The sequence below is a fragment of the Rutilus rutilus genome, assembly GCF_951802725.1.
Source record: "Rutilus rutilus genome assembly, chromosome: 19".
Taxonomy (NCBI): Eukaryota; Metazoa; Chordata; class Actinopteri; order Cypriniformes; family Leuciscidae; genus Rutilus; species Rutilus rutilus.
Window position 1 is genome coordinate 10,875,463 of NC_140232.1, and position 16,363 is coordinate 10,891,825.

The following is a 16,363-nucleotide window of genomic DNA, read 5'->3' on the forward strand; positions in this document are numbered from 1 at the left end:
GGACTGGTTTTGTTTCACTCATCGTAACGTAAATTTAGCTGCAGCTAAGTGCCTTTGTGCGACCCACCTTTTCTCACTGTGCGACCCACAAGTGGGTCGCGACCCACAGTTTGAAAACCACTGCTCTAGTCTATACCCACAGACGAAAAGTTAGATGTGACAGCCCTAATTAGTACTTGCTCTTCATAACACTGCATTTGTGGTGTTATGGGAACTATATCTGATATTTACTTAATCGATCTCATCGATCTCAAGGGACAGTTCACCTAAAATAGAAATTCTGTCATTTACTCACCTGTATGACTTTCTTTCATCTGCAGAACATTTGGAAAATTGTTTCAGTGTTTTTATTTGTCAGTACAATAAAAGTCAATGGAAACCAATGTTGTTTCAAAACAAAAGAACATTTTTCCATTCCACTGTGCTACTTTTCCATTGTTTTTCAATGTAAATACACGCTAGACGGACGTCTTTAACCATTGCGCTTGCGTCTTTTGCAGCGACACGACATGACATGGCATTCTAAAAACGCGGTGCTCAAGTTAAAGGGGTCAGTTATTTTTGTGTGTTTTGTTTAATGCAATGTGTTTACGTGGTTTTAGGTTAAAAAAAATCATTATTTTACACATACTGTACAGTATTGTTGCTCCTCTATGCCCCGCCTTTCTGAAACGCGTAGATTTTTACAAAGCTCATCATTCTGAAATGCACGGTGTGCTCTGATTGGCCAGCGATCCAGTGCATTGTGATTGGCCCAAAAACCTTAAGCGTGTGACGGAAATGTACATGTGTACAAATGAAATGTGTTTGGAACATCAGCACCCAAAGCAATAATGACAGGTGATAATGTCGATACTGCCTTACCAATTTGAGCTCGAATCTGAACCCGAAAATGCAGATGACCAAGCTGATCGATCAACTTTGCTAGCGCAACTGGACCAGATCTTATCAGATTGGTAAGGTTTTATTTCATTGGGGACATAATTACTGATTATAATGACTTCTACTGTCTTTTTACACGTCGCGCCACGCTACGGGTGTGAGAACAGAACACTATGTAAACATAAAACTATGTCTGCATTTGTGATCATAGAAACGACAAACAAGCGTTACTCTACACGGCTCAAAACTCGCATTTGAATAGTCATTAGCAAATTCTTAAAATATGAAAACATACTTACTGTGTCTGTGAGTCAGAAGCACCAGAATGTACATGCAAAGATGGAATTGCCCCACTTTTTAGAATCAGCCTTTGTGCACAGCCGGCCTTGAACTCTCTGGAAACAGTGCTCCGAAAAATGCGCAGCACACAGTCGAATATTTTAGTTGTACTGTTCTGGAACAGTGTTGTAAATAAAGCTTAAGCACTGTTTTCTAATTGTGTCCTCTTTTGGAAGGCCAAACAAAGTAGTTTGGCTTTCGCAACGAATGACATGGCGGCGCCGGCGCAGCTGGATACATTTGCGTATACATTTGGGCGGTGTTATGAAACTTTGCCCCCACATACTGATGTAGATTTGTGGGGGCGTGTTTGAATGAAGCGTTTTTGGAAGGTCTGGCTAAGCCTTAACTTTTACAAAGAATATCTCTTTAGGTTTGACATTTTGAGCTTTGTAACTCTGCAGATCTTATACATGCACAAACACCTACATAACACTAAAGAAAAAGGAAAACAAGAAATCGCATCAAATGACCCCTTTAAAATTTAAAACCCCCTTTTAAGACCCCTTTAAAAAAAGATTTTTTTTGAGTGTTTAGTCTGCATGTCTCATGAGTTAAGATGAGCAGGAGTGGAACTCTGTACAAGCCTAGAGTGGCTTCGTTCCCTCCTTGCATAGTTTTGTACTTGTACTAAACGTGCTAAACAAATAAACTAAACTAAACTAAAACTAAACTTTAAAAGTTCAGCTTTTAAAAAACGCGTCTCTAGACCTTGAGCTTTTTTTTTTTTTTCGTTCCACTTACCTACATTTTTGACCGCAAAAAAGCAGTGCCCCTTATGCTGTTTGGGTGTACTGTCCCTTTAAGAGCTTGAATGTTTTGTAAATCTATCTTAAAGTGAAATGTAGCATTTTCATGTAAGCTGTGGTTATATTATATTATTTTCAGGTTGGATCAAAGACAGACTGTGTTATGTGTTTTGGACCCATGGTTCCTGATGGTTACGGTGTCTGCTACAACCCCATGGATGACCATTTCAACTTTGCAGTGACAGCCTTCAATAGCTGTGAAGAAACCAATGCTACTAAACTGTCCAAGTTTCTAGAGGATGCTCTTCTGGACATGAAGACTCTTCTGGAGCAGGTGTCTAAGGCCTAGTGAGTGACGACACTTCTTTAATGGCAAAAGAAACTCTCACAGAAGCCCTGAAACCTTTTCAGACTGGAGGCTTTTCCCACTTTCAGTGTCATTAAACTGGCATGTATTATTGGCTCATATTGATATTCCATATGAGCTGTGTGTGATTATTTTTTTTTTTTTTCATTATGCAAAAACTATAAGTAACTAAGAAAACCATTATTAGGTTGATTCTATTCAATATGTAAGCATTGTGACTATGTGGTGCTTTTACAACTTTGATCTGTTTGTTTGAACAAAGCAACATTGACTCAATGGCTAATGGAAATGGGAAACCTGTTTCAAAACAGTCGTTATTTTTGCAGTATATTTTAATGATGCTAATGGCACAGAAATTACACACTTCACTATTCAGGGAAGTGACTATGGATTAAGAGGCTGCTACAAACAGGGACAGAGACATGTTCATTCTGGTTTTACAGTTTCAATTGTAAAAACTGTATGTTTGGGAAGGCTGTTGATGTTGTCCAGTACATACTTCAGTTTTGTTTGTTTTTTTGCGTATGCTAGTATATGTGTACAGTGTGCATGAAGTAAATATCACCATTATATTACAATCAAAACACTTACTAAAAAAAGGTTATATATAGATTAGATACAGATATTTTATGTTTGCATGTCATGTGACCATTAATCAAAATCAGCGAACCGTGAAAAAAAAAACTTTTTGTTAAATTATTGAGATGTTTACTTCAAATCTCATGGGGTATTTCAAGTAAATATTTTAGGTCTAGGGGTTCGGCTGGTAAAAAAAGTTTGGGAAGCTCTGAAATGGACTATACTTTGAATGACTATGTGTTTGTCTGTACACATATGCTAAATGTAGGCATAAAAAACAAAATATACCTTGGCCTTTAAGGTGGTTCATGCTAGTTTCCCAATTGCTAAGTACGACTGTTATTCATTACCAAAACTCTCATAGCCACAGCCTGTTCTAAATCAAAATATCAGAAAATACATTTTATGATTGTTATTTATTTCTTTGTGCTTTTAGATTAGGAGTAGATTTGGCACACATTATTGTCAGCAGATTAACTCATGTTCATTACAATAAATATACAGAAGCACTGATATATAAACAGTAAATTGTATTATTTTTGCTTTTAAATTGTATGACAAAACAAGACAGAATACTTCAGATTATATCTTTGATAAAACGTTAATAAATCCTCCTGTTCTGATTCTGGTGTGCTAAACTGGCTAAATTATGGTTGTTAAATGTTCCAAGGCCCTTTATGGACTATAAACACTCTTACAAACTACACTGGTTCTTCTTCAGAAGGGTCAATGTATGAATACTCGGCCCTGAACATTCCCTTGATTTGCTGATACTCCCCGTGGAATTCCACTTCAGCCCTGCTTCCCGAGGAGCTCCACAGGAAGAGCTGTGTCCCTCTGAATATGGTCGTCTTTAAGGCATCCACATCACGAATCTGAATAAGCAAGAGAAAAAAAATAACACTGAACATCAGAGAATCACAACATAAACATGTTTGTGCTCAACTCACTGGACGTCACATACACAATGTCTACCAATCTTAGTGCTTGCACGACTACTTATTTTTACTAAATGACGGCTCAGTATATCTAATATAAGTATGACCATATTAGCCCGGTTCTGTCAACACTGCATTGGCTCCCTATTAAACATCTTATACATTTTAAAATATCGCTGATTACTTACAAAGCACTAAATGGTTTAGCTCCCCAGTACTTGAGCGAGCTCTTAACGCATTATAGTCCTTCACGTCTATTGCGATCTCAAAATTCCGGCCAGTTGATAATACCTCGAATATCAAAATCGACTGCTGGCGGTTGATCCTTTTCCTATTTAGCACCAAAACTTTGAAACAATCTTCCTAACATTGTCCGGGAAGCAGACACACTTTGTCAGTTCAAAGCTAGATTAAAAACACATCTCTTTGGCCTAGCATACGCATAACACATTATAGACTTCTATAATTCAATGTTAGATTAGGTCAGCCGGAACTGGGAGCACTCCCCATAAATCCTGATGTACTTGTTACATCATAAGAAGGATGGCGTCGACGCTAATATTAGTCTCTCTGTTTATCCGAGGTTTACCGCAGTCCGCCGTATCCAGACCGTATCCAGATCTGATGAAGGACCTGCGCCTGGATGCGACGACAACGCAGTCCTGAAGTGTCAAACAGTCCCCTCCCCTGTGAAGGCCTCCTTCCCTTCCCTTTACCTTAGTACAGATAAAATGTTGTCGGGATAATCGCGTGGCTACGCAGACGCGACAAAATTTTTCTGTATTATACATTTTTAAGGCCAGACAAGTAGTTTATTGAGGGTTGATTTGTAAAGAAGGACTACACGTCTGCGCACATACTATATACAGTATATCCAAACGCGCATACCTTTGGACTGAACACGTAATGCGCATGTGCGCGACGTCTGCGTTTTCATTTTTGAGGTTTGCGCAGAGATAACGGATAATCTTTTGCACCTTCGAACCTATTTCAGGGAGTGCGTTCTCGAGACACCAGGCACTGTTTTGTGCGGATGGGTGGCCGAAGCATGTTAAGGGTTTTCCTGTTAGAACGGTGTTATGTTAGCGGCCCCTAAGTTAATAACTAATGATCTTTGCAACGGAAGTGAATCAATCAATCAAAACTAACTTTAGCTAGACAATAACTTTATTCTAGAGCTGCTGTAAAACCTAAACAATCTGTTGCGGTAATTTCCTATTATCACTGTAAAGCTGCTTTGAAACAATCCATATTGTTAAAAGCGCTTTATAAATGAAGGTAACTTGACTTGACAAAACACAGTGCACCATTAGCTGTCTTTACTGTTTCATCTCAAATGTTTGCTTATAATGTGCTTTTTGAACACAAACTGCTGAGTTCCACTTTATTCCAACTCATTTAGACTGATTACATCTCTTCCTTTGTCCGACAGGGGATTATGCTTATACATTACCGCTCAAAAGTTTGGTGTCTGAAAGACTTTTTAAAAATGTTTTTGAAAGAATCTTATGTTCATCAAGGCTGCATTTATTTGATCAAAAATAGTGTAAACAGTAATATTGTGAAATATTATTGCTATTTAAAATGTTCTATTTTATCATATTTTTTAAATGTAATTTATTCCTTTGATGGCAAAGCTGAATTTTCAGCAGCCATTACTCCAGTTTTCACTACAATACAATACAACTTCATACAATACAGATTGTTTCAAAGCAGCTTTACAGCCGTGATTCTTCAGAAATCATTCTAATATGCTGATTTGGTGCTCAAGAATTTTTTTATTATTATTATCAATGTTGAAAACAGTTGTGCTGCTTAATATTTGTGTGGAAACCATGATTTTTTTTTTTTTTTTTTTCAGCATTCCATGATAAAAAAAAGTTCACAAGAACAGCATTTATTTGAAATAGAAATATTTTGTAACATTATAAATGTCTTTACTCTTTACTGTCACTTTTGACCAATTTAATGCATAAGTATTCATCTTAAAAATTGTACTGACCCCAAACTTTTGCACAATAATGTATGTTTATATAAAAGATGGACGCACAGTGACTTACCAGTATGTATGTTGAGTTTGTATCAGTATTGTTGAGCACAGAAAGTGCTCTGATCCGAATCCTCAATGCTGGAGGAGCATCAATGAACACGCGACAGCTCTGAGTGTTAGAGGGCGAGGTGGCTGGACTCTTGATCGGGTTCTCAATGAGCCCGGACGGAGTGAACAGCTGAACGTCACACTCTTGGAGGAAGATATGTACTGTCTTTCAGATTATTTCAGTTTGGCTTAATCTACTCTTTTTTTTTTTTACTGTTCACCCAGTAATGAAAATTCTGTCATCATTTACTCACCATGTCATCAGTCACACTTTAGATTAAGGTAATATTAACTAACTATTAACTATGACTTTTGCCTCAATGAACTCCTAATTACTGCTTATTAATAGTTAGTAAGGTAGTTGTTAAATTCAGGTATTGGGTAGGATTGGATTCAGGAATGTATAATATGGTCATGCAGAATAAGGCATTAATATGTGCTTTATAAGTATTAATAAACAGCCAATATCCTAGTAATATGCATGCTAATAAGCAAGTAGTTAATAGTAAGTAATGGACCCTAAACTAAAAAGTTACCGTCTTGTCAAACTCACAAGACTTTATTCTGTAGAACACCTTTTGTTGTATGCAAAATAGCAGCTTGGACATTCTGCTAGATACACAACCGATCAAAAGTATCGTCTGTGGAGCTTGGTCCACCAAGGATCTCCTATGCCAATGGATCTGTCTCAGGGTGGAAAAGACTGACCTCCTGTGTGATGGATCCACCTCTGAGGTCAGTGGAAGCAGTGACCAGGTCAAGTCCAGTGCTCCCAAGTCCGGTGGTCCCCAAGTCTACCAATTCCTAGTCCGGTGGTCCCAGAGGTCCACGATGCTTCCGTTAATGGTCACTGCTATTCTGTGTGTGTGGACCACACACACTTCCCCAGAGGCGCCGGCACCTGCTACAGCTCCTCCCGAGGTGGCAGCGCCTGCTTTAGGATGCTCTATGTTCCCTGTCACAGCTATGGAAGCCATCCATGAACTTTACATGCTTCATATCATGGCAACGGAGGCCATCCCTGCTCGCTCTGTCGTGGCTATGAAGGTCTCTGCTCCACCATGGCCTCCTGACTTCCAAGGGTCTTCTGCTCTGGTGTGGTGCCTTGTGGTCATCTCCTCTGCCGGCTCTGCCCTGGTGGTTCCCATCTCTACTGGCTCCAACATGGCTACCTGATCCCCCACGGACTCGTCCACTACTCCACGTTACATGGTCTCGTCCACTGCTCCACAGCCCAGCCCAGCCCACCACTGCTCCTCGGTCCAGGCCCATCATGCCATGGTCCAGGCCAACTTCCACTTCACGGGCCTGGCCATCCATCCCTCCCTCTTGTCCTCCTCCACTCCACCACCCTCCTTGTTTTGTTTGTGCGTCTGGAGCGGCCCATAGAGGGGGGGATATATGATGTTCATGTTTTCACGTATTTTATTTTGAAGTTCTCATAGGCTGTGTCCGAAAGCTGAAAAATGCTCCAAGGTAGGAAGACATCAAGGCACGTCCGAATCCAAAGTTAGCTTCACTTCCTGTCTCCTGAGATACCTTCATCTGATTGATTTTTGAAGGCAGGATAGATGTATCCTTAGCTGCCTTTGATATCCCACAATCCTGTACTTTGCATTCTGTGCATGTTGAGCTAAGAAATAAAGATGGAGTCCGAAAGTTGGGTTTGGTGGTCAGTTTGTGTGTAAATGTAAGTTTTTCCACTTTTGATGTCCTTTCTAGCAAAAACAGTACTATTGCAGTAATTAAATATTTGCTTCATTTTCACCAAACTCTCTCTATTTTGCTGTTGATCATTAAACTGTTACGCTGCCTCAGAAGTCTGTCTGAAATCAGTTTCATGAGGTACCTTTGTGCGCAAATACTGCCTGCAAAGTCATTGCCTGATAAGGAAACAAGTCAGCTGCCTAAGTTTTCGGATGCAGCCATAGTGATGTTTCCTGTCATGTCATGTGATTCCGTTGCCCCTCATATGTCATCTTGTCATGTGCTTTCTTTGCTTCATGTGTTTTTCTGATTGGTTCATTGTTTGATGGCTTTCAGGTGTGTTGTATTTCATTAGTCCTTGTGTGTGTATATGAAGAGTTCAGATGCAAAAGCCTATAAGTGCCATCTGAAATTTTCTTATATAATGATAATTTTTATCAAGCTCTTTATAGTTAAGTTCAGTAGTTTCACTTAAATGACAATTAATAGGTCATTTTCACTGCTATTTAAGTGAAATTACTGAACTTAAATATACAAGCTTGATAAAAATGATCATTCAAGAAGAAAATTTCAGATGGCACTTAGAGGCTTTTGCATCTGAACTCTTCATATATAGCCCTCATGTTTCCATTGTTCCTTATCTAGCTTTGTCTTTGTAACCCGCTGTTGGCGAGTTTTGTCAAGCCCCTGTTTTTGTCATGGTTTAGATCTGTTTATTTTTGTATCACGTTTATCATTTTTCAATAAAACTGCACTTGGGTTGGCATCTCTACTCGCCTTCAGTGGACCCCCGATACAGCTGAATAGAAAGTTCATAAGAACAGCATTTATTTGTACCTCCTTATAAGAGCCAGAGAAAAAAGTAAGTCAGATTTGGTATGATATGAGAGTAAATGATGACAGAATTTTTGAATGTACTTTTTACAATAACATCGATTTTATATTTGATGAATATATGAACAAAATTACTCAAATATGCTGTGTTTGTAATAACTCACCTCCATGAGGGCTTTTTTTGTTCTTTACACTCTGATAAAATAGTACCACTCCATTGCCAGGGGTCAGGCGGCTCTGACGCACCAAAAGAACATTTGATCGTGATTTCAGCATTTTACCAGTCGTCCTCTCGCAGAGGCGCATCAGGATGAGTCTATCATACAGGGCGATGTTCTCCTCTGAAAATATACACAAAAATACACACAATTCACCATACTAGTACTGCATCAGATTCCCATGTCTGTACGCAATATAAGTTCAGTACTTACTTTGCTGGCAGTTAAGAGTGCTGGATACTATTTTGATTTGAATAACCTCATCAAGAGGTCGGCCAATAGCAAATATACAGCTTGTCTGAGTAACATTGCGTAGATCAATAGTTCCTGAGTCTTGAAGGAGAAGTTGCCCACAGAAACCTGAAACCAGAATAGATGATTTATTCCTCACAGCTTTTTTTAATCTTTCCCTCAGTCTATTCATATAACAATCCACAAAATTAAAGAGCCAAACAGGAAATATATAAATATAAATAGTCTTAATATACATTCATAAATCCTGAATATAAAATTATAATTCTGAATATATAAAATAATGTAAACTTGTATATGTACATATTTGTCTGAATTTACTGTAAACAGTTTTAGGTCCCAATATATTTATATGTAATTACAACTAACCCTAAACCAACCCTTGACCGTATAGAAAGTACATGTAGTTAATTAATTTTACTCAGTACTTATTTGTGTAATTACACTGACAATGTTGCCTTAAAATTAAATGTAACCAATACAAATATTCCAGACTTTATGAATTTCAAGAAAAAATATAACGAAGAATTGTACAATATGCCACTTTAGACACTGAAATTGTTATCAAGACTGACAGTCTTATATGGAGCTATAGACACTTGCCACCTAACTGGTCTGTGGTGGTTCTGTTGGCGTGCTCATGGTGCTTTCCATCAAGTCCACCGTAGGTACAATGGCTGAACAACTCTTCTTCATCTTCTTAATTCTGACAGCTGGACCTATTGTGGTTCTCGTACGCATTCTTGGAGTCCCCCACGTCCCATCTCCTCTCTGGTGCTCTGATTGGATGTGAGTGCCTTTGGGCTCTGTTGTGAAGGTATGGGCTGAGGAACAGTCAGGGCTATAGCAGGCCTGGATGGTGATGGGTTTTGGCAAGTGGAGGCAAAGAAAGGGACTAACAGGAAGAGGACTAGATGGGCCCATGCAGGACACGGTCCGAGACTGGATCCCATAACCACATGAGACAGAACACTACATTAAAAAGCAGAAGGAAAATGAGGGATGGAGGAGCATTGACTTTATGTTTACAAGATTATTCTATAATATCCAAACTCTACATCCATAAAATGGGACTTTGGCTGTGCATTGTTAGGGCCCTATCATACACCCGGCACAATGCAGCGCCAGGCACGACGCAAGTGTTTTTTGGTAGTTTCAGCCCGACGCAGTTATCATTTTCACGTCCTGTGCCCACGTTGTTTTTAAATAGCAAATGCATTTGTGCGCCCATGGGCTGTTGATCTGAAAACGAGGTGTGTTCGGGCTCATTGTTGGCGCGTTCCTCTATTTTGAGGCAACTGAAATAGCCTGATTTTTTGTTATTTAAAGAGCACATTAATATGCACCTATAGGCGGGTCCACAACGCGCGTACACTTTGCCCCGTAGCAAAACCTTTTGATACCTTTAACCTCGCGCACAAGCAGATCCATTTCCTCGCTAGAGAAGCGTTCAGTTTTTTCGCTTGCAAATTCCACCATGTAAATAGTAAATCCAGCCTGATCTCACGGCAATTCGTACGAATTCTACGAGGTGGCCAATTCGTATGAATTCATATGAATGACCTACCCCTGACCCTGCCCCTAAACCTACCCATCACATGGGTTTAGACAAATCGTACAAATTCATGCGAATTAGCCACCTTTTTATCACTCGTACGAATTCGTACGAATTGGTCGTGAGATCATGTTGGTAAATCCGCCATGGCGCAAGCGCAACTGGCCTTTAAAGGGAATGGGAGATGAGACTCTGATTGGTTTATAGAACGTTATGCCCAAAACACACCCATTACTCATTAAGAGAATAGGGACAACCCTTTTGGACCATGCACCGGGCGCACCGACCATTTTTCCTGTCATTAAACTAGCAATAGTGGATTCGGACACGACCTAAGTGCACTTGCACCGTGCACTTTAGACCATGCGCTTAGATCGTTAAAATAGGGCCCTTAGAATATGTAGTTTGGATGATGGATGTGTTGGCACATTACCTCACTCCACTTGTGCACATCCCAGTGGAAAGAACAGACTTGAGTGAAGCATGGTGCAGTGACAGGAGGCTTGTTTCCTGACTCACACCGCTCCTCCTCCACGATCCTCTCTACACCCCTCTCATACTGAACACACTGCACACTCCTCACAGCTACGCCCATCCCGCAAGACACCGAACAGTCGCCCTGCTGTCCCACCTGCCACCTACAGAATCATTTCATGAATTAATCGACAATTCAATACAATAGGCATTGAGCAATAAGTGGTGACCCAACCATGGATATTATTAACTAAAACAAAAACCATAAAATTTTCATTTTCATTCATTGAAATTAAATACACTTTAACTGAAATAAAATAAAATAAAATATAAAAAGACAAACTAAATGAAATGAGAAATGTTGCCTTGTTACAATAGCTGAAATAAAATCAGTAAAACTAAATAAATAAACTAAAGACTAAGATGTAATAAAAACTATATAGACATATATTTTTTTAGAAAAATAATAAAAATGACTAAAACTAACTAAAATGTAAAAATATAAAATCTCATTCAAAATATTAACAAAAACTATGTTAATGATACTATAATAAAACTGGACCTGTCATAGTACCAAATATGTTAAATGTTCAAAAGTGTGATAAATGAACAAAAATGGACAAGGACTGCATAGGCTTTTGGTTCTCAAACATGGGGCCGGGGGCCTCAGCACACTAAAATTATTTAAAATAAAACAAATGCAACTAAAACACCTAACAATCAAGATAGAACCTGACTTATTTCTTATTTTAATTTGAAAATCTTATTTAAACCTAGAAAAGTCATGGAAATTCTTAAAATCTTAAGAAATCATGGAAATCTCAGTAGTGAATATTTATATATTTTTCTAATTATGTGAAGCTCTAAAATATTTTGTGTAGTATTTGTAAATTATTTAGATAATTGACTGCTAATAAAAATGTACTAATAATTTACTATTTTCGGGTAAACTAAACTAAAAACACCTGATCACGAAAGACTGGAAAGTCATGTAAACTCATAGCTTATAAAGAGAGACATTTTTTAATCTATTATTATTTCATTTTATTATTTTAATATATTGCCACTCCTAGTTTGTGCGGCACAACAATATTCAAAACTGGATTCATTTATACAATTTACAGGCCCCGTTAGGTTTTTTTCTGTATTTTTACTGGTCATTTTATGTGATTGTCTAAATTGTCTAAATTTCTACATTAAAATGTCAATGAATATCCCCTCCTCAGTTTTTTTGGCAGTCTGGAAATAACAATGACTAGTTGTAATGTGTATAAACAAGAAGTCAGAACTATCTGTCTCTTCATATGTTCAGTAGATATGAGGTGTGTACAATCTGTGGTGGTTTACCTGGCTGGACAGATTTCAGTATTACACTCCACTACCTCTGAAGGTCTGGGCACAGACTGACAAGAAGACTCTCCCACCACCAAATCCCTGTTTCCGATTCCTCCCTCCACCCTCTGGGAACAGTACAGGACTCTCTTCGCCAAACCACCTCCACAAGACACACTGCACGGTCCCTGTATGTAGCGCCAACTGAGAGAGAAAGACACAGTGCTCATCATGTGTGAATGTATGAAAGAAAGTCTAGAAACCAAAAGTAGAGTTTAAGCAATGCTTACACAGCAGGACATTTTGATAGGCTACAGGGTTGGGTGTACAGCTCTGGTTTACTGGAACGATCACAAAGGAACTCTGGGACTTCTAGACGGGATTGGTGATCCACACAGGAGAACCAAACCTGCTGAGATCCTGCGTAAATAAGTAAGCACGCACAATTATGCACACACAATCCCACATGAGTTTTGTCCTAATTTCAGCATGTGCATTCAGTTGTCTCATTTACCGTTGCCACAGGTTTTGGAGCACTGGCCAATCACAGGACTCCAAACATAAACTGGAACCATTGTGGAACGAGGCATTACACGGGAATCTGTACGGGTCAGCTCAGTCTTGAAGACATTTCAGAACAGATCACATATCACATTCAATACACACAGGTTGGTAAGATTTTTGTTTTGTTTTTTAAAAGTTTCTCTTATGCTCATCAAATCCATTCCCCAAGAATTTTTGATGAATTGAAAGTTCAAAAGAACAGCATTTATTTGAAATATAAATCTTTTGTGACATGAATGTCCAGTAGTTTAGTAGTGTAAATATGATTTGTATACATTTTATTTACTAGATATACATTGTTATACAAAACTTAGTTCTAGTCTGATTGGCTAAGTGGCATTTCAGGTGATATTTAGAGTAACAGAGAGATGCTTCATTGTTTGGAATGTAACTTGTTTGGATGCGGAGCAGATTTGTGTGATTTTGCCCGGCGCGAAGACTGCATGTTTTTTGTTTTTTTTTGAAAGCTGAATTATTCTGAGCAGCATCTCTCTCACCAGATAGTGAAGAGCAGGATGTAGAAAACCTGAAATGTACTGTAGTAGACTGACTACAGAACACCTTGAGCAAATTGCTGCTGCTCCACTCACAGCTGTTCCAGTCCATGTGTTGCTTGGTGACATGCAAAGCTTAATGCTTTGACTTCTTTTAAAACAATGTTTCTTGGCAAAGAAAAATACAAACTAATTGGCCATTTGTTTTACACATAAGTTCCTTGATATTGACTCCTTAAATTGCGTAGGATATTGATAATATTAACTTAACTAAGTAAATAACTGCAACATCACTTGCAATCGTGCCGATACTCAGTACAGCAGTACTTGCTTGTGTACTACTGCTTAATTATAACTTGATGTCAAACAATACAAGCTGACAAATTTATTTTGTAACACAATACCTCTTTTTGGCTATCCCAGCCGACAGGACAAACGTCCACCACACAGCGAACGTGTTCTGGGGGTTTGGGTTCAGAACACAAATTTTGGTCAACCTCAGAATCAGATCCATGATGGGAGCGGACACACGACACCGTTCTCTGGGCCTCCCCGGGTCCACACACAGCCGAGCACTCACCAGGCTCAGACACCTGCCATCTACAACACACACATACATATGAATATACACACGCAACTGCCAGAATGACTCAATACAGACTCCAAACTATTGTAAACAGTTGTCATTACATCACATCACATCACATCACATGTTAAGGTGAACATTAAATCTAAATTGTCCCAATACCAGCGTTATTTTTGTATTATTGTTTTGGATATTTCAATACGGTTTTGATTAAGTTTTGTTTTTTAGTTTTAGTTTATTTAGTTTTAGTTATTTTGGTTCTTCAACTTAAAACTCCTTTGGCAACTAGTTGCAATAAAATAAGTATAAGTTGTTGTTGTTGTTTTTTTCAGTTAATGTTTTAACTTAAATTTTTATTTCAAATAATGAAAATGTTTTTTATGGTTTAGTTTAGCTAATTATAATAACTTTGCCCAATACTGTCTTAATACATTTTCTTGTCTCATATTGAAGGATTTCTCTGTGCATTAAATTGTTTATCTTTGTAATCTCTGTAATCTGGTACTGGACTCTAACTTGCTAATTAATTTCAGTCTTACACATTTTGGCACATTACCTGGCAGGACAGATTTGGGAGTTGCAGGTTTCAGTTGTTGGTGGTTTAGAGTCAAGCGTACAGTCAGAGTCAGGCAGCTCCACTTTCACCGTACCCTGTTTCTGAAAACACGTCACAGAGCGCACTCGCTCTCCCACTCCACAGGGGGCGCTGCAGGGTCCAAACTCACCTAACTCCCAGCTACAACAGATACACAAATTAAACTCCTGTATTCAAAGACCCTGCCCAAAATTACACTTTTAGCCCTTGCGTTTGTCCTTCAAGGTCACACTTTCATGTTATAAATGTAATTTAAAATGAAATGTTGATTGTTGGGAACACTGTAATTTCTGCACCATTGCAGCCTTCTCACAGACTGCATTGTTGTGCGCAATAACACAACAATCCTAAGTACCTTTTAAAAAATAAATGTGGGTTTTCACAGTCATGGCCAAACAAAAACCGCATCCCAAAATTCAGAGGCCTCATCCTTCGAAGGCCACATTCGAAGGCTGATTGCATTACAGCAGCGCGACAAAGGCTGTCCCAATTTGAAGGCTCCTTCAAATCTGGCTTTGAAATGCATCCATCGTTTTCCAGGCAATGAAGGATACAACTGATAGATCCTTCGCGGCCTAGCCTAGGCCAGACTTCATTGTGAGCAGGTGGCGACAGGATTAAAAAATTAAATAAATAGTCGCATTACACTTTTAAATATTATTGAGTATATAGAATATATAAAATGTTATTGAGTTTCAACACTGTAAAAAAAAAGTTGCTGCCTTAAATTTTTAAGTACAATCAACTTGGAAGTTTAAGTCATTTCAACTTAAATTACATTAAACTAACTTAAAAAATTATTTGAATATTGTATAACTTTTTTTAAAAAGTTGAAAATGACTTTTTGATCATATAATTTTTTATCTGAATATCTAATAATACCAATGTTAAAATAAAATAAAACTTTACAGCGGTTCAAATGTTGACTTATATCTTACTAAGATGCGGTTTTATATAGTTTCTCCCAGTTACTTTCCCCTGGTTTCACAGACAAGGCTTAAGCCTAGTTCCTAAAATGAGTGTTTGAGTGGAGGCAAAGAAAGGGACTAACAGGAAGAGGACTGGATGGGCCCATGCAGGACACGGTCCGAGACTGGATCCCATAACCACATGAGACAGAACACTACATTAAAAAGCAGAAGGAAAATGAGGGATGGAGGAGCACTGACTTTATGTTTACAAGATTATTCTATAATATCCAAACTCTACATCCATAAAATGGGACTTTGGCTGTGCATTGTTAGGGCCCTATCATACAGGTGTCTGTTCGCGAACTGGTGTTCTTCCTTAGGTGAATTTTAACTGAAAACAACTTGCACTGACATATCTTAGACATGTTAGTGCTATTGTTTTGTCTCAAGATGCACAGCAGTAATGTTTATTTTTCAGCAAGACACATTTATAAAAGCTATTTAAATGTCATTGAACTAAGTCCTCATTGAACTAAGGCCTAATCCTGGCTTAATCTAAGCCCTTTCTGTGAAACAGGCCTTTATTATGTACAGAAATGGACCACAGTGAACATATTTAGACAGGTTGTGAACCCTGTTTTGTTTTCAGACAGTTGAATATAACTTTCAATAAAGTCCAGTACAAACGTTACTGACGCTCGTCAACGGCAGATGTCACAGTTGCTAGGCGACAAGAAAAATCCTCTGTAGGACCATCCCATTTGACAGCGCTCGGTCTGACTTTTGCGGCCTCTGCGGCCTTCGAAGGATGCAGCCTCTGAATTGGGACACAGCTGAAGTCTACAGCAAGTGGTTCATGTTCAGAGTGGTTTCCTTTTTGTTTTTTGTC

At 38.5% G+C, this 16,363-nt stretch overlaps 2 protein-coding genes across 3 annotated transcripts in view; one reads left to right on the forward strand and one right to left on the reverse strand.

Moving 5' to 3' along the window:
* Positions 1-4,575, forward strand: part of LOC311277935 (carnitine O-acetyltransferase) — a 23,895-nt gene extending 19,320 nt beyond the window's left edge. The window contains exons 14-15 of one of the 2 annotated variants that reach the window (XM_084388426.1): positions 2,110-2,318; positions 4,438-4,575. In XM_084388426.1, coding sequence (XP_084244552.1) covers positions 2,110-2,318; position 4,438 — 210 coding nt within the window. In that variant the 3' untranslated portion in view covers positions 4,439-4,575. Of the gene's footprint in view, positions 1-2,109; positions 3,200-4,437 lie in introns of those variants that run through there. The other variant, XM_084388425.1, reaches the window with a different exon arrangement.
* The window catches only part of adamts13 (ADAM metallopeptidase with thrombospondin type 1 motif, 13), a 27,363-nt gene continuing 14,313 nt past the window's right edge, over positions 3,314-16,363 (reverse strand). Inside the window, exons 21-31 of the mRNA XM_084388424.1 lie at positions 14,525-14,704; positions 13,787-13,982; positions 12,839-12,944; positions 12,615-12,744; positions 12,340-12,528; positions 10,952-11,156; positions 9,575-9,935; positions 8,925-9,071; positions 8,658-8,834; positions 5,915-6,096; positions 3,314-3,791 (exon numbers count right to left, since the gene is read on the reverse strand). Of these exons, the coding sequence (XP_084244550.1) occupies positions 3,618-3,791; positions 5,915-6,096; positions 8,658-8,834; positions 8,925-9,071; positions 9,575-9,935; positions 10,952-11,156; positions 12,340-12,528; positions 12,615-12,744; positions 12,839-12,944; positions 13,787-13,982; positions 14,525-14,704 (2,047 nt within the window). The 3' untranslated portion in view covers positions 3,314-3,617. The remainder of the gene's footprint in view (positions 3,792-5,914; positions 6,097-8,657; positions 8,835-8,924; positions 9,072-9,574; positions 9,936-10,951; positions 11,157-12,339; positions 12,529-12,614; positions 12,745-12,838; positions 12,945-13,786; positions 13,983-14,524; positions 14,705-16,363) is intronic.